The sequence below is a fragment of the Ascaphus truei genome, chromosome 10 (assembly GCF_040206685.1).
Source record: "Ascaphus truei isolate aAscTru1 chromosome 10, aAscTru1.hap1, whole genome shotgun sequence".
Taxonomy (NCBI): Eukaryota; Metazoa; Chordata; class Amphibia; order Anura; family Ascaphidae; genus Ascaphus; species Ascaphus truei.
This window is the reverse complement of record NC_134492.1, coordinates 2,852,608-2,875,787: the sequence shown is the minus strand read 5'-3', so window position 1 is coordinate 2,875,787 and position 23,180 is coordinate 2,852,608. Positions and strand designations below refer to the sequence as shown.

Genomic DNA, 23,180 nt, shown 5'->3' with positions numbered 1-23,180 from the left:
TACTAATATAATCCTTAAATATAAACTTTAAGGGCCTTGAATTATCTGCCAACACTTTCCGTTTTTTGCTTCTGTTATCCATCATCATTTATATTATTAAAAAACTGTTTTTTGAGAACACGATGAAGAAGATGGAGGACGAAAGGTGTTCTCTATTTGCTAAACAAAGAGTAAAAGGAAGGACAGGTTTAATCCCACAGGATGGATTAGGACATTACTGGCAAGACGTGATTCTGTTTGTTGGGCATGTGGCTATATGTCCGTATGTGGCATGTGGCATGTCCATGTGTATGTTGTAGGTGTTCTTAGGCATTCGTGGTCAGATTTAGAGTTGCTCTATAGCAGCACAATGGCCCATTAGGGTTGGTATAGACCCAATGATTCATCATCATTATTCTAACACCGTCTAACACAGGCTATGATGAAAGCAACATTAATATACATCAACATTTGGGTTTAACCTTACCGAATATAAACAGTAACAGAATTGATGCGCACTCAACTATTTTGCTACAGGAAGAGTTAAATATTGTGCTGTGAATGTACAGGGATATTGAGGTAGTTTGCTCCTGTAATGTGGGCGATATCGCAGCTCAGGGGTGCAGACTTTATTACACATACAGCTTGTGTGGAGCCCACAGCGCATCAAAACATCTTACATTGAAATAAATGGGCCACGGGGATCTTCTGGCGTTGAAAGGCTTCCTGTGGAATAGCACAAACTTAGTATATAGATCATGCTATCCTGCTAGGGAAGCATGATTTAAACTGGTTTCAGTCCTACCTATCGGGAAGATCCCAACATGCGTCCATCTCAGGCTCTAACTCCAACCCCCTGGATATCACCTGTGGTGTCCCGCAGGGCTCTGTTCTGGGGCCCCTTCTCTTCCCTGTGTTCATCAATGATCTTCCAACAGCTTGTAAGGAAGCCTCAATACACATGTACGCAGATGACACAATCCTATATGCACACAGCCATAGCCTCTCCGACCTTCAACACATACTTCAGTCTGACCTTTTCAGACTCGAAAACTGGATTTCCCAAAACAAACTGTTTTTAAACACTGACAAGACTGTAACAATGGTATTTGGGACCAAGACTACATTTTTAAAGCTTCCAGTGACTGAGCTCCAGATCAGAACAAACGCTAACACCACCATAACTCCTGTCACTAGTTTTAAATACCTGGGCATATGGTTTGACTCCCACTTAACATTCGGGATGCACATTGATACCCTGACATCCAAGACATATGCCAAACTGGGTGTACTTTACAGGAATAAATCCTCCCTAAGTCTCCTGGTCAGAAAGCGTATCGCACAGCAGATGCTAATGCCAATTATTGACTATGCAGACATAGTATATGGCTCAGCACCCCAAACCCACCTCAGCAAACTTGACACCCTCTACAATTCAATATGCCGTTTTGTTCAATGCAACTACAGCACACATCACTGCGAAATGCTCAAAGAACTAGATTGGTCATTACTCGAGTCTAGGCGCAAAGTTCACCTTTCCTGTCTTGCCTTCAAATACTTTCTGGGCAAGCTACCCATCTATCTGAACAAGCTCCTCACCCCAACCACACGCAGCACTTATCATCTGAGATCAGACTCCAAAAGACTGTTCATGGTCCCAAGGCTCAACAAAGTATCTGGCCGTTCCTCCTTCTCTTACCGTGCACCCCAAAACTGGAACAACCTACCGGGGACTCTCACATCCACCACCAGTTTAAGTTCTTTCAAAACCAAAGCTGTCTCACATTTTAATCTGGTCTGTAACTGTTTCATATGCCCATAATATATAGTATCTTTACTATGCATGAAATGTCTTGTATATAATGTATACCCTGTTCACTTATGTAACTGTATTTGTAACCATGTATTATTTGTTTTAACTCTATGCCCAGGACATACTTGAAAATGAGAGGTAACTCTCAATGTATTACTTCCTGGTATAATATTTTATAAATAAAAAAATAAAATAAATTATCCAACGTTCACAAGTACAGTATCTCTGCAAAGGCTCAATGTCCAAATTTGAGCTGTATTTTGGCATTAAGGGTCTAGAAAGAGTAGCCCCTCTTAACAAATGAATATATAACTTCTGTGAGTTAAGGGTTGGTAATAAATTGCCTAAAGCCACTCCATATGATCAGATCACATATCCTGCCATATAATAGCCCATCTATTACTGTAGGCTCCTGACGGCAGAGTTTTTCCAGCGAGACTTAATCTCTCCATTTGTATTTCACTCTGTTTTTCTCTTTTACTAGAGGCTGACTATCTGGAGACTATCTCTGGGTCCCAGTTTACTTTTGTTGAAGACGAGTGTGAATCGGCAGCTACGGGCTCCTTGTCTGAAGGGGGACCCATCTGGTACCTTTAACGTACATGGAAGTTGCGCACAGTGGCTCTTACGAGCTTTATGCCAGCTATGGGCCTCTAGCTGTTGATAGGTGGCAAGCCTCCTGAAGAATATAATTTGAAGAATTGAGATAATTCTTAGTGCTTCTCCTTAGGCTGCGTCCACGCTAACACTGAGCGCGCGGCGCTTGCCGAGTTTAGTTCCTGCAATTTAAATTGTCCCGTCCCCGCTCATGCGGTGCGCGCGCATGCACGCTCTCCCAAGTTTGGTGCTTGGGGAGATGAAAAAAAAGAGAGAGTTTGAAGCGTGCTCAACAAGCCCCCAATGCTCAAGTCATAAATCGCACACTACACAAGGAGGAGGGATGAGTGCTAGTCACATTCCAAGATGCACTGTTTTTGAGTAAACCCCTTGCCTGCTTTATTCATTGTAACATCGCCGGAAGAAGAGATCAGTGTATCTCGAAAGCTCGCACAAATAAAAGCATTTCACTAGCCACAGAACGGTATCGTCTATTCATTTTTGATTATTAAAGCTCGGCTAACACGGTACTGATACCTCTACATCTATATATCTATCTATATATATATATATATATACAGTGTTCGACAAACCTATACATTTGCTCGCCCCGGGCGAGTGGATTTAACCCCCGGGCGAGTAAATATTGGCCCAAGCAGCACACGTTTGGTACTAGGTGGCGAGTAGATTTTTTTGTGTGGCGAGTAGATTTTTTGGTGATTTGTCAACCACTGTATATATATATATATGAAACTAGATCCGCAGAACTCACAAGTTTGAAAAAATAGATTTTTTTATCAAAAAGTCACAGGATAGGATGTGCCATACAGACACTTTTGAAGAGAGCTGAATCAATGGGCCTGATCAACAAACAACTAAAGGCATATCTTACGGTTGACGACCCCATCATACCGGTACTGTACGTATTACCTAAAGTACACAAGCGGCTACAGGATCCCCCAGGTCGCCCTATAGTGGCGGGCACTAATTCTATATTCAAACCTATTGCCACCTTTTTGGATGCGCTGTTGGGATCACTCGTCACTATGGGCCAATCATATATGCAGGATACCATCCAGTTTTTGTTGAATCTGAGAGCGCTGAATATTAATATGGCAGGGAAGTTGCTGGTAACTATGGATGTGGACAGCCTCTACACCTCGATCACACATGGTGATGGTGTGGAGGCTGTACGGTTCTATCTTGCCCAGACACAGTCCTTCACGGCACAAAAACAAGAATTTTTATTAGCGCTACTGAAACTGGTGTAAGTTGAAAACTATTTCCTGTTTGAAGATCAATTCTTTAACCATGCACGAGGTACTGCGATGGGGTCCAATGTGGCCCCATCGTATGCGGATATCTTTATGATTTTTTTTGAAGATCATTTTGTCTACGTTAATCCGCTGTTCATACTGTATGCTTTACTTCTGCATGGTCACGCTATATAGACGATATTTTCATGCTGTGGTCAGGGAACGTGGACTCTTATGATTTTTCATCAGCAACTGAACGTTTGATACGATTAGATTCACGATCCAGTATGATCCTAAAGAAATTTGCTTTTTAGATACAAGGGTCTACCTATCAGATGAGGGTATAAAGACTGATCTGTATTCGAAGAAAACTGATCGCAATACTCTTCTAATGCACAACAGCTTTCATCCGCCTCACAGTGCGCCTTCGCTCACGAAACGTCAGCTTTATCGGGTGAAAAGGATTGTCAGTGATCCCACCAATGTTGACAGGAGGCTACATCAGATGGCGGATCGTTTTGGGGCCTGGGGTTATCCAAAGGAAAAGATGGGAGGCAGAAAGGTCAGTTGTCTTGAATATGGACAGAGAACTCCTGCTTCCTGTTTTCAACGGCCAGTGCTGATATCAGGCGCCTTATCAAAATCATTTGCTAACAGAAGCTGATAAAACTCAACTGGGCAAAGGTCTTTCCTTGGCTCCCATAAGCGGTCCCAACAAATTCGAACTATATATACACAAGTATGGGAGGAAACTAACATTGAAGAGATACTTTCTCAAGAAATACAGTGGACAAAGTACATTTAGTCCGAGAAGATCTAGTAATCGATCATATGAACTGAATGGGAAAGACCTAGTCCAACTTTAGGACTTGATGGACCTAGAGTAAAACAGTAACATACAAGATCCATATGAGTGAAACACATATGAATAAAGGGATACGTATGGTTCAACATAGTGATTTGAAAACAAATTCCACTTTTTATACAGTACAATCCAAGGGCAACACAATACCGCTGATGTGTGGTGTCCTTGAGGGATCTGCCATCTCTCCTTTTCAATATATATGTGAAAGGGGACATTATTCCTCGAAAACAAATTCAGTTCCATCAGTACGCGGATGATATCCAGTTGATGTGGGACATCTCCAATGATCCTATCATCAGATGGCATTGAACTGACTGCAACTTAATGCCTCTAAATCCAAGCTGGACCTAAAGCAGAAACAGGTGCTATGAGTAACGCCTTTAACGACCTAAAAATCAAGAACTCCACCATCCCAAGGGCAGAGAAGGTGAGATGCCTTGGAGCTATTATTCACCAAAAACGTCATAGATCCGCCTCATATTGCATCTATTGTAAAAAATAAAACTGTTACTTCCAAATTAATCGGCTGAGACAAATTAAAGTGTTTCTCTTGAAAACCAATCTACAGATAGTAGCACCGACATTACCCTTACAGAATGGCTCCAAAGAATTCAATGTGCTTTCATTAATAGTCAAAGACAAAATATAGTTGGCTAAAGCCTTCCTTACGTTCCATGGATGCATGTTTTACCCCAGTTTTGCAGCTAGAAGACTTTAGTAAATTAACCCCTTAAAGTCATTCAATATCCAATGGACTGAAAAATAAATCTCTTCTCCAATGGAAGCCAGATTTGTAATGAATGTTGGTCAGGTACAGGGTGACCCCTTTTTGCCCCCATGTCATCCCTAGTAGATCCCCATCCATCGCTGCTATCCACGCAATCCTGCTGCGCTGCTTCCGTCATGTTATGGAAATAGTGGTTCGGAGGATCGGTGCTTACATTGGAAACCACGAAATACATCATGTGGCAAACATTAAGAGGAACAACATTGTGACGGGAACATCCCTATCTGCCCTTAGTACACATCTGACTTACGAGTAAATACACCCATAAGAAAGTTAAAAGAGAGTTTCATATGTATTGTTTTGCCGCACCGGAACATCATAAATACTATCAAACCTGCACTGAGACAACGATTTCCTCTATTGATCCAACGCAGCAAAGTGTGCCCATGTGTATTGTTGGGGAGCTAAGCAATAATGGCAAAATGACTGCACTCAAGGTATCATTTCCATAAAAACAAGCTCAGGTTACATTATATTATACATAATTTAAGAGACAATTTTCAATCAAACTGCAATAATTTAATTTTGTTCTATGGATTGATCCCAAGTGGCGGGAATGTGGGGATTAGAAACTTAACACAGATGGGTGCAGCCAGAACAAACCTACTGTATGTCTGGAAATACCTGCTAGCAGGTGTGAATTAGGCTAAGGACCCGCTCCCTCCTTCAGAGCGCCAGCACTGCAGACAGGCGGGGCGCTGACAGACACAGACCGCGATATGCGGTCTGTAGGGAGCCGGGAGCCGGGGCTGGAGTGGGAGGGAGGGGGGCGTGGTTTAAGCGGAGGGACCCGCTACCCCCCCCCCCTCCACGGGCTCGGGCTGAAGCAGGGAGCTGCTGCGGGCTGCCCTAGGTGTGTGATCGGCTGGGCTTGTACAGATAGCACTGGGAGAGGGACACTGTATCCAGCTGCAGCAGGAGACTAACTCACACGCTGACACTCATGCACTGACACACACACACACTCATGCACTGACACACACGCACGCACGCACGCACGCACACACACACAGACAGGCACACACATACACACACACACACACACACACACACAGGCACACACACACAGACAGGCACTCACGCTGCTTTCCCTCCACACTCCTCCCCTCCTCCCGAAGCCTCCCCTCCTCATTGGCTCACAGCCACACCACGTGACGCGTCGCCGCTTGGGATTACAATTCTCTTGAATCCCCTGGCGGCTGACACGTCACAGCGTGTAGTGAGCTGTGCAGCCAGGGGGGACTGGGAACGGCTCGGGAGGATTCCCCTGCTGGTGGGGAACGCTCGTGCGGCCAGTGCCTCAGTATAGATACCAGTGCCTCAGTATAGATACCAGTGCATCAGTATAGATGCCAGTGCCCCAGTATAGATGCCAGTGCCTCAGTATAGATACCAGTGCATCACTATAGATGCTAGTGCCCCAGTATAGATGCCAGTGCCTCAGTATAGATGCCAGTGCCCCAGTATAGATGCCAGTGCCTCAGTATAGATACCAGTGCATCAGTATAGATGCCAGTGCCTCAGTCTAGATGTCAGTGCCTCAGTATAGATGCCAGTGCCTCAGTATAGATGCCAGTGCCTCAGTATAGATGCCAGTGCCTCAGTGTAGATGCCAGTGCCTCAGTGTAGATGCCAGTGCCTCAGTATAGATGCCAGTGCCTCAGTATAGATGCCAGTGCCTCAGTGTAAATGCCAGTGCTTCAATGTAGATGCCAGTGCCTCAGTATAGATGCCAGTGCCTCAGTATAGATGCAAGTGCCCCAGTGTAGATGCCAGTGCCTCAGTATAGATGCCAGTGCCAGTGCCTCAGTATAGATGCCAGTGCCTCAGTGTAGATGCCAGTGCCTCAATGTAGATGCCAGTGCCTCAGTATAGATGCCAGTGCCTCAGTGTAGATGCCAGTGCCTCAGTATAGATGCCAGTGCCTCAGTGTAGATGCAAGTGCCTCAGTGTAGATGCCAGTGCATCAGTATAGATGCCACTGCCCCAGTATAGATGCCAGTGCATCAGTGTAGTTTTCAGTGCCTCAGTATAGATGCCAGTGCCTCAGTATAGATGCCAGTGCCTCAGTGTAGATGCCAGTGCCACCGTGTAGATGCCAGTGCCAACGTGTAGATGCCAGTGCCTCAGTATAGATGCCAGTGCCTCAGTATAGATGCCAGTGCCTCAGTATAGATGCCAGTGCCTCAGTATAGATGCCAGTGTATCAGTATAGATGCCAGTGCCCCAGTATAGATGCCAGTGCCTCAGTATAGATGCCAGTGCCTCAGTATAGATGCCAGTGTATCAGTGTAGATGCCAGTGTATCAGTGTAGATGCCAGTGTATCAGTATAGATGCCAGTGCCCCAGTATAGATGCCAGTGCCTCAGTATAGATGCCAGTGCCTCAGTGTAGATGCCAGTGTATCAGTGTAGATGCCAGCTACCTCTCGTTTTCACGCATGTCCTGGGCATAGTTATGATGACAAATAAGAATGCATGATAGTTTCTCAGTATACATGCCAGTTCCTCCAGTATACATTAAGCTCTATGCTACAAGTGGTTGAAATTGAAAGGGTTAATATTTGCATTGTTTTTAGAGCATGTTTAAGTTTTAGGAATGGGGCCAAACATGACATTTCTCACAGTACTGTAATGCTGGTTTTAATGACAGATATTCCATTGGTAGATTCAGGTCTGAGAGTCCTACATTAGGATGGGTGTTAGCACCTCCAGAAATATATGTATTACCCCATGCAAGAATTCCGCACCTGGGGGGAGAAACATCACAATATAAAACAAGAAGTGGCTTTTGTTGATTTCCATTCCAATTGCAGGAGCATCACATAGCAGAGGTGCTGGGGGTGCGGGAAAGGGTGCTGCTGGGGGTGTGAGTGCTGCTGGGGGTGCGGGTGCTGCTGGGGGTGCGGGTGAGGCTGCTGCTGGGGGTGCGAGTGACTGGTGCTGGTGGTGCGGGAAAGGGTGCGGATGAGGCTGCTGCTGGGGGTTAGGGTGCTGCTAGGGGTGCGGGTGAGAGTGGTGCTGGGGGTGCGGATCAGTGTGTGCTGGGGGTGCGAGTGCTGCTGGGGGTGCGGGTGAGAGTGGTGCTGGGGGTGCGAGTGAGAGTGGTGCTGGGGGTGCGAGTGCTGCTAGGGGTGCGGGTGAGAGTGGTGCTGGGGGTGCGAGTGCTGCTGGGGGTGCAAGTCAGAGTGGTGCTGTGGGTGCGAGTGCTGCTGGGGGTGCAAGTCAGAGTGGTGCTGTGGGTGCGAGTGCTGCTAGGGGTGCAGGTGAGAGTGGTGCTGGGGGTGCGAGTGCTGCTGAGGGTGCGGGTGCTGCTGGGGCTGCGGGTGCTGCTGGGGCTGCGGGTGTGGGTGAGAGTGGTGCTGGGGGTGCGAGTGCTGCTGGGGCTGCGGGTGCTGCTGGGGCTGCGGGTGCGGGTGAGAGTGGTGCTGGGGGTGCGAGTGCTGCTGAGGGTGCGGGTGCTGCTGGGGGTGCAGGTGAGAGTGGTGCTGGGGGTGCGAGTGCTGCTGAGGGTGCGGGTGCTGCTGGGGGTGCAGGTGAGAGCGGTGCTTGGGGTGTGAGTGCTGCTGGGGGTGCGGGTGAGAGTGGTGCTGGGGGTGCGAGTGCTGCTGAGGGTGCGGGTGCTGCTGGGGGTGCAGGTGAGAGCGGTGCTGGGGGTGCGGATGCTGCTGGGGGTGCGGGTGAGAGTGGTGCTGGGGGTGCGAGAGCTGCTGGGGCTGCGGGTGCTGCTGGGGCTGCGGGTGCGGGTGAGAGTGGTGCAGGGGGTGCGGGTGAAAGTGGTGCTGGGGGTGAGAGTGGTGCTGGGGGTGCGGGGGGTGTTAGGGGAGCTACTGGGAGGGGGGGGGTGAGGGAGCTGCAGGAGGGGGGGTGAGGGAGCTGCAGGAGGGGGGGGGTGAGGGAGCTGCAGGAGGGGGGGGGGTGAGGGAGCTGCAGGAGGGGGGGGGGGTGAGGGAGCTGCAGGAGGGGGGTGAGGGAGCTGCCGGAGGGGGGGTGAGGGAGCTGCCGGAGGGGGGGGGGTGAGACAGCTGCCGGAGGGGGGGGGGGGGTGAGGGAGCTGCCGGAGGGGGGGGGTGTGGGAGCTGCAGGAGGGGGGTGAGGGAGCTGCAGGAGGGGGGGGGGTGAGGGAGCTGCAGGAGGGGGGGTGAGGGAGCTGCAGGAGGGGGGGTGAGGGAGCTGCAGGAGGGGGGGATGAGGGAGTGCAGGAGGGGGTGTGTGGGAGCTGCAGGAGGGGGTGTGTGGGAGCTGCAGGAGGGGGTGTGTGGGAGCTGCAGGAGGGGGTGTGTGGGAGCTGCAGGAGGGGGGGTGTGGGAGCTGCAGGAGGGGGGGTGTGGGAGCTGCAGGAGGGGGGGTGTGGGAGCTGCAGAAGGGGGGGTGTGGGAGCTGCAGGAGGGGGGGTGAGGTAGCTGCAGGAGGGGGGGGTGAGGGAGCTGCAGGAGGGGGGGGTGAGGGAGCTGCAGGAGGGGGGGGTGAGGGAGCTGCAGGAGGGGGGGGGGGTGAGGGAGCTGCAGGAGGGGGGGGTGAGGGAGCTGCAGGAGGGGGGGGTGAGGGAGCTGCAGGAGGGGGGGGGGGTGAGGGAGCTGCAGGAGGGGGGGGGGTGAGGGAGCTGCAGGAGGGGGGTGAGGGAGCTGCAGGAGGGGGGGGTGAGGGAGCTGCAGGAGGGGGGGGTGAGGGAGCTGCAGGAGGGGGGGGTGAGGGAGCTGCAGGAGGGGGGGGGTGAAGGAGGGGGGGGGTGAAGGAGGGGGGGGGGTGAAGGAGGGGGGGGTGAAGGAGGGGGGGGGGTGAAGGAGGGGGGGGTGAAGGAGGGGGGGGGGGTGAAGGAGGGGGGGGGTGAAGGAGGGGGGGGGTGAAGGAGGGGGGGGGGTGAAGGAGGGGGGGGGGTGAGGGAGCTGCAGGAGGGGGGGGGGTGAGGGAGCTGCTCAGCATACAGGTGTTTGAGCTGTCGGTGTGGGAGCTGCCGGTGTTTGAGCTGCTTGTTACAGAAACACGCGGGTGTGACTGAGGTGTGTGACCTGCGCACATAAGACCGCGGAGGGTCCGGGCTCCCGGGGTGAGAGCTGCTGCCCCGGTCAGCAGAGGGAGCCGCCGCCGCCGCGTCCCCGGCCTACCCTGGGGGGAGGGAGAGGGCACGTGACTCCCAGCAGCCGCAAAGCACTCTCCTTCACGACAGCGTGACACGCAAATTGTGCGACAGGCGCGGCCGCGACGGGCGGAGAGAGAGAGAGCGGGCGGGTGTGCGGGAGGAGGCGGCGGGTGTGCGGACAGGGTGCGGGAGGAGGAGGGGGCGCTGCTGCTTTGCTGTCCCCGGAGCTGCATGTGAGGAGGGTCCCGTGGCCCCGGGGGAGGGGGGCAGCGCTCGGACAGGAGCCGCCGGAACCGCAATGGCGTCCAACACGGAGCGGGAGATCTTCCTGACCGACTACCAGGTGAGGGGCCCGGCTTCTCCCTCCCCCACCATCCCGGGGAGCCCGGCTTCTCCCTCCCCCCCATCCCCGGGGGGGTCCGGCTTCTCCCTCCCCCCCATCCCCGGGGGGTCCGGCTTCTCCCTCCCCTGGGCGAGACACCCCCAGGCTGCCCGTGTCCCCGCTTCCCCCCGGGGAGAGACACCCCCAGGCTGCCCGTGTCCCCGCTTCCCCCCGGGGAGAGACACCCCCAGGCTGGCCGTGTCCCCGCTTCCTCCCGGGGAGAGACACCCCCAGGCTGCCCGTGTCCCCGCTTCCCCCCGGGGAGAGACACCCCCAGGCTGCCCGTGTCCCCGCTTCCCTCCGGGGAGAGACACCCCCAGGCTGCCCGTGTCCCCGCTTCCCCCCGGGGAGAGACACCCCCAGGCTGCCCGTGTCCCCGCTTCCCCCCTTCCTCCCGGGGAGAGACACCCCCAGGCTGGCCGTGTCCCCGCTTCCCCCCGGGGAGATACACCCCCAGGCTGGCCGTGTCCCCGCTTCCCCCCGGGGAGAGACACCCCCAGGCTGCCCGTGTTCCCGCTTCCCCCCTTCCTCCCGGGGAGAGACACCCCCAGGCTGGCCGTGTCCCCGCTTCCTCCCGGGGAGAGACACCCCCAGGCTGCCCGTGTCCCCGCTGCAGAGTTTGTATTGGGAAAAAGTTTCATTACGGTTAAGTAGTTATAAAAAAAAACTTTCATATATATATACACACACACACACACACACACACACACACACACACACACACACACACACACGTGTCCATAAAGCTAGTATTGCTCCAAAGATAATACATCTATTATATAGTAATTAGTGTTGATCACTATATAATAAGAATTCCATCTTTGAATCAGAATTTTGTGTGTGTGTGTATATATATATATATATATATATATATATATATAAAATCTCTTATTACTATTATTATTTCTCATGTGTGGCTTTCTCAATCAAACGTCTTGTGTATGTGAATATATATACACAATGGTGCCTGGTGCACTCCAAAAGCAAAACAATGGTATATAAGGGCTAATATGGGGTGCCAGCAGAGAGACTGGGATCCCAAACCAGTCCAAAACAATATAGAAAGAGAAAAATCTGCAGCACTCACCAAGATGTTCTCAAAAAAGGTATTTATTTATTCACAGCGTGTGGAGTGACCTAACACAGCAGTTTGAGCAACGTTTCGGACCACTGTGGATCCTTTATCAAGCAGCTGAAACTGCTGTGTTCGGTCACTCCACACGCTGTGAATAAATAAATACCTTTTTTGAGAACATCTTGGTGAGTGCTGCAGATTTTTCTCATTTATATATTGTTTTGGACTGGTTTGGGATCCCAGTCTCTCTGCTGGCACCCCATATTAGCCCTTAGGCCCCGTTTTACTGCGCACTTCGTGACGTGTGTTCGTCACCGACCCCTGTCGGCCAATGGTAGTGTTCAGTCTTGGAACTACCATTGGCTGCAAAGTACGGCGTCGACGCTGATGCAGTCGCGGGAGTCTTTTCAATCTGTGATCTCCGGCTGCAGCAGCGTGACATCAGTTTCAGCAGCCAATCGATGCCCAGACGTTTAACATTGATTGGCCGCTGAAATTGTGGGGACGGGACAAGGGAAATAAATAAAATAAAACTAGCTTTGGGGACATGGACAACCCCACAACCCGGTCTGCACCCCCCTCAAGTCTCTGTTTACTTGATGTAAGCATCTTCATTTTAGTATCCGATATTGGGATTAATTGCATACTGGGGCATGCTGGATAGTATAAATGTATCTAGATGTGTGAATATATAGTCTCCACTCTTTATCTCCATTTTTTTCGGCTCGTGCTCTGTCAAAGTTCCCTGCAGGAGGTTTTTCAGAGACTCCCTACTGTGTGAGCTTTATATAGGCCCACCTTTTTGAATGATTTTCCTAATGTATTTCTGTACCTGCTTTAGATAAATGATAATCTGCTCTAAAAAGGAAGCGAATTGTTGCTCTGAGCGCCAAATGCAATTAAAGGATGAGGCTAAAGCCAGTCTGCTTCGCCACATGACACCTGTATTAAAAAGGCAGTACAGTTATTTAAGAGCATATTCTCCGTCTCCGGAGATCTAGTTGTGATCTGTTTACCCTGTAATAAGTAGAACTGTGTATAATCATCGCACAGCCTTGGGTTTTCTTCCCTAGATTAAATATTTATTTTCCTGCTGCAGTTTCGTGTACATTGTGCATTCTGGTCTTTTGGAAATCTTAGCCGAAGACTTTGGTATTGGTACTTGTCATTGAACTAACATGACCATTCTACACAGATGATGCTGTATTTGAGCTGTTTCATACCATATAAGTCCTTTCTTCAGACATCTGGATACACAACCTTTGCCGTCTTGAAAATGCATGCCACAAAACCATTGTATCCAATTCAGTGTTGGGCCAGTGGCAAGTATCTCATATATACATCTTAGATATGATTGAGTATCCTGATAGCATGGCAGTCTTTTGTATCAGTGTGTAAATGACGCGCCTCCCTTTCAGTATTCACTGGCAGATTAGCAACACATTGCTTTGCTATGTCATGTTGACCTTGGTTGTCTGCGCACATTTATCCATATCCCAGCGCATTGAAAAATAATAATATTTCTAACTACTACACTGTTTCCTGTTTATTGTGGATGTAATTTATGGTTTCCTTGGTGTCTGCGTGTCCATTTTGGTTAGTTCACATAAACATTACCATTTTTTTCCTCGACACTTTATTGTGATAACTTCAAAACTTTATTTAAAAACTGCCTGTAGAGTTGTATCTTTTGTGTAGCAAACATAGGACTGTTGCAACTGTAATGTAAATTAGTTTCATGTACTGCTCTGGATATATTTTTTTTAAATGGGACTTCGTCTGTAACGTGTTTTAGGAGCCAATATTTCTCAGTATGTTCACATTTTCTACTAGAGTGAGTGAGGCACTTTTTGTCTAGTGTATCCACTTTGTGAATTTAACTTTTTTTCCTTCTTGTCCTAAACTCTTCTTCAATAACTCGTTTAGTTATCGTCGTAGGCAAACAAATTCAGAATAAATGCCCAGAATAATAACTTAAAAATGGTAGCTGAGTTTTGTCACAAATCTACAGTTTGTTTTCTCACTGGTGACTAGGCCATCATTTTAAGTTTTATTCATTGATTCAATTCTCTACTGTCTGGAGTTGAATTTTAGGTCACGCGCGTTAAACATTGTACTCAGATCTCCTGATTTACTATTGCTACAAGGGAAACATTCTTGTGTAAAAAATATGTATTCTTTTGAGCAAAGGATAATCAAAATTTCTATTATAAAATAACCCCAGAGTCCTCTCATTAATTGTAACTTTTAGTTATTGATGTAAATCTTTAAGGCTTATAACAATGAGTCATGTGGAATTCTCTCAGCTCTTTTCTTATATTTGGATCCTTTTAAATTCCCTGTTTATTATTTCCTCATTTCCGTCTACCTACCTAAAGAAGTGTATTTTATAGTCCTACTGTAGATTGTGTTATTTTGGGCTAATGTTTAATAAATAAAATCTAGAGGTCGGACGATCCCCTTTTTGGATACTAGCACACTCAGGGGTTTATTTCAGTGGGACAAACTGCAGTCTTCCCGAGTCACAAATGTGATCACTATTTGAGGGAAAACTGACCTGATATTTTATTTTCAGTTTCATTTTGTATAGTTCTGGTCTTGCATATGTACACCATAACTATACACGGATGCCGTCGGAACAGAAAAGGAACAGAAATAGGGTATTTTTTAAATAAAGTGTTTTAAAAGGCCAACGTTACACACATCTTTGGTAAGAATGTCAGAAGTGGACAAACATATAAAATACTTGGCTAGGAGCCATCCGTGTGTGTGTGTGTTTGTGTGTCACTCTCATGCAGACACCAGTCTCTCCTTTCCTAGCCACATGTGCATTCGGGTGCAGGGTTGGACAGGGTACCGGAGCTGTCCCACTAGCCCCTCATGCGCCTCTGCTGCCTCCTGCTCTCCGCTCCACCCCTCTCACCCGCACTAGTCCCTTAGCTGTGTGTTGGCATCTGACCTGTTTCCGAAAGGCGATGATTAACAGATTAGGCCTTGATTATACCCGGAGCGGGCGCGCAGACGAAACCTGCGCTGCAGGCAGGAGGCAAACGGAGGAGACAGGGAGGTGTGGCCGTGAGCGGTTTGCCCTCGTTGGCTAAACCGCTCTCGTGACGCTGCCACCGCGTGGCAAAATCACAAATGAAAATCTGCTTATGAGAATTTTGCGCGGTTGCTCTGCAGCGATTGCGAAGTATAAGCAACTCCATTTGGTTAAATGTATTTGTTCCGGCGGCGTGTGCATCGCGCACCTGGCCGCATTTTGGTAGAAGCACGACCTTGGTCATCACTGCACACAGCACACATGCCGGGGGGGGACATTTCAGGCTCCTGAGATTTTTGCATCCCTGATGTATAAGCATGTATACAAACATACCGGTCGACACTTTTCACCTGGAGATTCCTGAACCGGTGAATGCTTTCCCAAGGCACCTTTATGTGGCAGGAGACTGTGCTCGGTGTTCAGCGTCTCAGCCCGGACGCATGATGTTCTTGTACGTCACCGGAAGTTTGTCAATCTCTCGGGGATCAGGAGATGTTTTCTGCTCGCGTAGGTGTCCCTTCCCTATGTGCTTCCCTGAATAACTCTGGAACCCTGACGCAAGCACAAGCCATCTCCTGATTCCTGAGAGATAGCCAAACCTCCGGTGCCTCCAAGGATTCCGCTCAGTGTTTTTCAGATCGAGCATGATCTCTTGCCACATAGGGTACCTCAAAATAGCATTAACCAATTTCATGGTGCTCCAGGAAAAGGTGACAATTGCCGCCTGGTGAGTTTATTTACATGCTTGTATACAGTGGTGGACTTATTTTTGGCGCTCGGGGGTGGCCCTCCTCCCTAATGTAGTGACATCATGGCAAAGCGTAATTTACGTCAGGTCGCCATGACGACACAACGCTACAGAAGGGGGCCTTCTCTGGAAAAGGTAAGACTCTCTCATACATGCACACTTCCGCCCCAAAAAAATGCCGCCCCCGAAAAATTGCCACTATAGACTACTCGGCCTTATTGTAAATCCGCGTGTGTATATACCTGCCAAATGTGAGTGTAAATTTGGCCTTTTGCAGATTTGTTTTTTTAATCTCCACTATTTCTGTTCTTTCCCTGTTTGTGCTCCATACCCATTTAGTTATCAGAATTGAAGATCCAAGAGGAATCTCTTATTGGGGCAGCACGGACACCAGTACCGATGATAATTCATAATATGGACATTTTTAATTGGTCTGAATTTATTATTCTGCTCTTAACACCTTTCACAATTTCCATAATCTGTCCATTTAGAGCTCTCTGATAATCAGTCTATATACATTTTGAGATAAAGTTTAGAGGTATAAGCGCTCAAGCACCGGATCCTCACGATATCTACATACATACATACGCCAAGGCACAGGGAGAGAGAGAGAGGGGGGGGGAGGGGGAGGGGGAGAGGTGTGTGGTGTGTGGTGTGTGTTAACCCTGATGGAAGAGAGTAATGGGACTGAGCCCACTCCTCACAGCCTCATTGTGATGGTCCCAGGGCCACTATTATAACACATGAAGCAATAATAAAGATATACTCACAAATATGAGTAGGTGATAGATCTAGATATAATAGAAGGTGCAGCGTACGGCCAAGAGAAGGTCCAAGGATGATATCAAATTATTTCTTTATTGAGTCCATTAAAAATGAATCTATAACAGACCTCCTACGCGTATCGTGCGCGTTGCACTTTATCACGGAGATGTGCGCACACAACACGTGGGAGGTCTGTTACACAACACGTGGGAGGTCTGTTACACAACACGTGGGAGGTCTGTTACACAACACGTGGGAGGTCTGTTACACAACACGTGGGAGGTCTGTTACACAACACGTGGGAGGTCTGTTACACAACACGTGGGAGGTCTGTTACACAACACGTGGGAGGTCTGTTACACAACACGTGGGAGGTCTGTTACACAACACGTGGGAGGTCTGTTACACAACACGTGGGAGGTCTGTTACACAACACGTGGGAGGTCTGTTACACAACACGTGGGAGGTCTGTTACACAACACGTGGGAGGTCTGTTACACAACACGTGGGAGGTCTGTTACACCACACGTGGGAGGTCTGTTACACCACACGTGGGAGGTCTGTTACACCTCCATTTTTTTAATGGACTCCAAGAAATAATTTTTATATCATCCTTGGGCCCACTCTTGGCTGTGCGCTGCACCTTCTATTTCTATATATACATTTTTAGATTTGTTTTTAGAGTGGGTAATCTTTTATTTATTTTTAAGATCACCTTTTCACTTGATTTTTACATATATACATTGTGCTATAATGCGATGTTTCAGGCATCATGGGTAATGTATGCAGTGCTGTAGAATGCGGTGGGCGCTCTGCTCCAAACCATTTTCAGTGCAACTTCTTGGTGTCGTGATCTAACTTTAGGATTTAAACCAGTTTCACCCATTTCAAGGGCAATGTCTCCTCTCCTAGGCCAGGGGTGTCCAACACCAGTCCTAAAGGGCTACCAACCGGCCAGGTATTAGGGAAATCCCTGCTTCAGCACAGATGGCTGTCATTTTGACTGAACCACTGGTTGTGCCACCTGTGCTGAAGCAGGGATATCTTTAAAATCTGACCCGTTGGTGGCCCTTGAAGACTGCAGTTGGCCGCCCCGGTCCTAGGCCATGTTGAAAAAAATAAAAGTTAGGAAGAATGTTAGTGGGGTTTTTCTTTTTTAACTTGCTGAAACTAAGCTGTACTTTGCGTGTCTGACTGCTGCATGCACATAAATAATAAGCCTCGCCAGAAGCATCCATCTTTGAATAGGAACAGTCTCCTGGCTTCACTGGTCGGTCTTTAATGTAGCAGTTCATGCCGATTGCCATTGGTTTTGCATTTTTACCCACTTTTTCAAAGACCTCTTGTTTCCCTTTCCAACATCTGATGCTCCGTTTACAGGTTGTTTGAAATATTAAGTGACTGGGAAGTTAAAATGGAGCTCACCCCACTGCAGTCAAAAGGTTACCACGTTAACCTCACAAGCTAGAGCCCAGCCATGATTTTGAACCCAAAAAACACTTGCATACATGTATATTTAAAAAAATCAGAACCTGCTCAGGGCACAGGATTGCGTTTAACTCGTAGGCTTCTTGGGGGGGGAGCGAGGGGGGCATGGCTGCTTTAATATAACGTAAATATTTTTGAGTTACAGCTCTTATTAAAGTGACATAAAATGTTTTGAGATTTATCTTTGTAGCTTTCATGTTGGGACCTGCTGAAAATAACCTAGCTTTCTTAATCGGTTATTGGTAAGCTTTCTAAATGTACTTCCAACCTTGGAGGTTTTTCTTCTGCAGACACAAAACATTTTTTGGAAACGTCCAATATTTCCAGCTGTTTTCCCTCCACTGCCTGCCGCGCATTCCAGTCCAATCATTGCGAACTCTATGCTGTGATGAATGGCTTGCCTGTTATTAACACGGGCTGCAGGGCAGTGCGAGCCGGTATACACAGCTACGTTTTTGGACGAAGTGATAAAGATGCATTCTACAGTGTGTTTATCACACAGGCGTAACATTCATGTTCCATACTCGCTTCTGTAAAACATTTGTTTTTACACTTGCAGTTCCTCCTGGAGCCAAAGTGAACCAATAGTGGAAACCTGTTTTAAGGGAACAAAATTTGCCAATTGGTGCCATTTTTTAATCTGATGACTCTAAGCATTTTTAATCAGTGCTAGTTTGTAAACCTCATCGATGTATTGAAAGCCAACTATTGAGTGACCCATCTCTGAGGACCTCTCGGGCTAAATAGGGTGTGGGGTGTTGATGAGGGGGCAGCCCGTGTATATCACTAAAAGAGAGGGGTTTTATCTTCAGCTTGTCCTGTCCTCCCAATACAGTATCTCATCATTTTACTTTAAAGATGGTTGTTAGTTTAAGGAAGGTTGTTTATGAATTTTGTATGCTATATATTAGTTTTTTTTGTTACTGTTTCAATTCTTTGCTGTGCTTTGTTATGCTGTAAAAGAAAACGCTAGCCTGTTTCTGCAATATCAAAACATATTCTTGCTGTCGTTATTCACTTGGTGATGGTAGCTGTTAACAGCCTTTAACTGAAATGGCTTGGCCTCCCATTTAAGCAGCACATCCCTCAACCTGTCTCTCCCTCCCCCCATCCCTCTCTTCCCCCCAGAAGCCTATGAGTTTCCTCCTATAATGTTACTTGATTGTATATTATCAGAATATCCTGCTCCTTATTTTACTAGGGTAACTTTTACATTGGACTCTGGCGCGAGCTCCATCTTAAACCTCCCGGACACTTCATATTTAAAATGCTTATATCGCCTGAACAGATTAAGAAAGTAAAAGCAGCATTGGAAAGGGAAATAATAAAAAATGTCAAACAAAATGCAGATCGGTGTGTACTGCTGCTTTATTACAGCAATACCACAGGAACACACTAGTAAGAAGTAGCAATACCACAGGAACACACTAGTAAGAAGTAGCAATACCACAGGAACACACTAGTAAGAAGTAGCAATACCACGGGAACACACTAGTAAGAAGTAGCAATACCACGGGAACACACTAGTAAGAAGTAGCAATACCACGGGAACACACTAGTAAGAAGTAGCAATACCACGGGAACACACTAGTAAGAAGTAGCAATACCACGGGAACACACTAGTAAGAAGTAGCAATACCACAGGAACACACTAGTAAGAAGTAGCAATACCACAGGAACACACTAGTAAGAAGTAGCAATACCACAGGAACACACTAGTAAGAAGTAGCAATACCACGGGAACACACTAGTAAGAAGTAGCAATACCACGGGAACACACTAGTAAGAAGTAGCAATACCACGGGAACACACTAGTAAGAAGTAGCAATACCACGGGAACACACTAGTAAGAAGTAGCAATACCACGGGAACACACTAGTAAGAAGTAGCAATACCACGGGAACACACTAGTAAGAAAGTAGTACCATTCATTCATTTTTAGAGGCATTGCACTCTGGCGGTTATAGCCGTAAGAAGCAACAGAAAAGTTCTCTGACAGGTGTGCGCCGCGCAGGAAGTTTGCGCCGCGCAGGAAGTTTGCGCCTCGCAGAAAGTTTGCGCCGCGCAGAAAGTTTGCGCCGCGCAGGAAGTTTGTGCCGCGCAGGAAGTTTGCGCCGCGCAGGAAGTTTGCGCACCCCTGCTCTACGGTACGAGACTGTGGTTTTTAGTTAATATTTTTGTTACCAATATCTTTTGGTTAAATCCAAAGTGTATATTATGTCAATGAAAAGTGTTCTGAGACATTTAATGAGTACGGCGGATAAGTGATTGCTGCAGGTTACAGCTTTCGCATTTAAGGGGCTTGGTGTTAGGCACTATCCCTTTGTATAAATCGTTCACTAGAGAATGATTGCTGATATTCTGTGTATGATAGCTCTGGCAACCAAGCGGTTAATTCCTGTGTTTCTGTTTCATTCAATTGCCTGCTATGATTGTTTTACATTTTAGCATTAACTTGGCTACTAGATCTAATCTTAGTTGTTACCTATTTGCTACAAGTTGTCGGTGGAGGGAACATATGTTAAGTTTATTAGGATGGAGCAAAAAACAGTGCTGTGCCCTATAATACTAACGTGTTGCATTCTTACATGCTTCTAATTCTAACATGTAACATCAGTGAGATCTCTTGCGCGCGGGAAGCCAGACTGAATTAGTGCTTTTAAGATCAGAGCAATGTATGTTGCTTTTTGCAACAAAAAAAAAGAAAAAAGCATATTGGATCGCTATATATTTTTTATCCTATTTTAAACACCAAAAGTATTTGGAGCTAGTATAATTTGTAATTATTTGGGCGGGTCTTTTTTCCCCTCTCCATCTTCTCCCTCAATTAAACTCTTTGTATGACCATAATTGCGGCAGAATTCAACTTGCAGAAGTATAGAATACCGTATGCAGAAAAAGTCTACATATCCCCAGTGTTCCCAAATAGTTGGAGCCTTCATTAGATATGTGACACCCATCCCACCATCTTTGTCTGTTTTCAGTTCTGCTAGGCCCACTGAAACATTCAATGCAACATGTCAATGCAAGTCACCTCCCCTACTTGTAGTTTATAGGGAGTGGGTGGATCGAACAGATTCTTAAACCATTGACATGTAGAAAATGTTTTAAAGGTTTTCAGAAATGCTGGGTACATCTATACATTGGGACACACAAGGGAAGATTCATCCAGAGCTAATGCAGGATATCTCACCCGAGCCACCAATAACTACCATTGACTGTTGCATGTCCGTTAATGCTGGATCAAGTGCGATACCCAAGATTAGAGCTTGATGAATCTGCCCCGTATTTCTTAGTGAGGGGCTTGGTATTATGGTGTTTTTTGGAACGTAGTTGACTTCAAATGTTTGTCTGAAGCAAGCCAGTCTCTGGGTTTCCTTACCAGTATGGCATGCTTACGCACCTCAGACATTTGTAGTACGTTAGTTAAATGCTTAAATTAGAGACCGTCTCTAAAGTAATGAAGTCAAATTATGTGTATCTACAAATAGTAAATAAGAGAGGTGGATGTACTAAAGAATCCGCATTCCCTGTGGCAGGCTGCAGATAAGCGGCTCTGTGGCTGCAGAGGAAGTATGCATGTAGACCGGTTTTCATTCTCTCCCGGATAGTAAGGGAATATATCCTGACTTCTGAAACCTATGGTACTTGTACTGTAAGTGGCAACAACTGTGAGGCACTGGAGATATGTATTAAAGGGAGAGAGCCTCCAACTACTATAGTTCTTGAGCGTTGTTTAAGAGAATATGTATAAAGTCATCCCCTTTGCAATTGCCTAAAATAAAGTAATAGTACACTTATTAGTGCAAGTGATTGGGTTTATCAAGGTTTGGGTTTTATTATTTATCTTTTTGTGGCAGAAGCAACGCAAACTACTCCTTCTGCACACTTTGTAATTGGAATGGCATAGAGGTGGTTAAAGAGGACACATTTAAACAAAAACAAACTTTGAGAAACGGGCATACATTTCTAGCGATGGCTGTAGAACAGTGTTTTATTTGCTCTCCATAACACTCCCATTGGCCGTGTTGTGAGGATAACCAACCAATCACACACTCGCATAGAAGATAAGTACGTGTGCTTTGATAATTTAATGATTATTGATTAAATCTGACCTGTCTAGATGTGTTGAGGAGAGGGCTCAGAAACGCTGCTGTGCAAGATAACCATTACATTGCTCGGCATATTGCTGTATTTTGAGGCTAGCACCTGAGTGGAGGCCAACAATGGAAATGGGAGACAATGATAAACTTTACCCATAAGTGCAGAAAACACTTGGAATAGTCATGAAGTGTTCATCAGATGGCCCGACGCATTCTGCAACAAGACGCAGAAACACAGCTGCTGCTTTAATAAACCGTCTACATTGTTCAACCTTTGTGTCAACATCACTGCAAGTGCAAAGAAAATTATAATAATATACAGGGCACAAAGGCAATAGTTAATATATTAACATGGTGCATTACCAGTTTTAAAATAAAAGATGCTTAAAATAGGTCGAGGTTTGAGCAAAAGCAAATAAGAAGCCTGACTGACAATGCTGGTCAATGAGAAAAATAGACAAAAAATGTGCACGATAATAGTTTTTAAGGATACATGGTATTTACCATTGTAGGCCTTTAGCAGTGTTTTTCATTTTTTTTAATTGATTTATAAAATGTTTTACCAGGAAGTAATACATTAAGAGTTACCTCTCGTTTTCAAGTATGTCCTAGGCACAGAGTTAAGATGACAAATAGTTACATGGTTACAAATACAGTTACATAAGTGAGCAGGGCATACATTATATACAAGACATAGCATGCACAGTTAGGGATAATATATAATATAGGCCAAGGGGGCGCAAACTGTTTTTCCTGCGCCCCCCCTGCCAGCGGTCCCCTCAACTCCGCGTCCCCCCTCGCCCCCACTCCGGCGTCATGATGTCACGTTGCCATAGCAACGTGATGTCACATGACCTCTCCATGGCGACGCGTGTGAGAAGCCGGAGCTAAGGTAAGTTAGGTTTACAGAGGCCCTGCAGCTCCCCCGGCACTTAATTTAAGTGCCTTCGGGAAGCCCGCGGGGCCTCTGTAAACCCTGCGCCCCCCGCACTCAGTCTCACGCCCCCCCGGGGGTCACGCCCTCCAGTTTGCACACCGCTGTTATATATCTCTCACACACACACACTTTTTCCCCAATTTATAGGGTGTCTCATTGTGACACGGTTATAGCGAGACATGTTTGTGTTTATACGTTGTTGTCAGACATTCAGTTCCTTCCCCCTGACACTAAATGCATGATGAAATCTTGGTAAATTCCT

At 47.1% G+C, this 23,180-nt stretch overlaps 1 protein-coding gene across 1 annotated transcript in view; it reads left to right on the top strand.

Moving 5' to 3' along the window:
• Positions 1-10,509: 10,509 nt before the first annotated feature.
• PKN2 (protein kinase N2) overlaps positions 10,510-23,180 on the top strand; it is a 109,582-nt gene continuing 96,911 nt past the window's right edge. Inside the window, exon 1 of the mRNA XM_075615603.1 lies at positions 10,510-10,720. Coding sequence (XP_075471718.1) covers positions 10,676-10,720 — 45 coding nt within the window. The 5' untranslated portion in view covers positions 10,510-10,675. The remainder of the gene's footprint in view (positions 10,721-23,180) is intronic.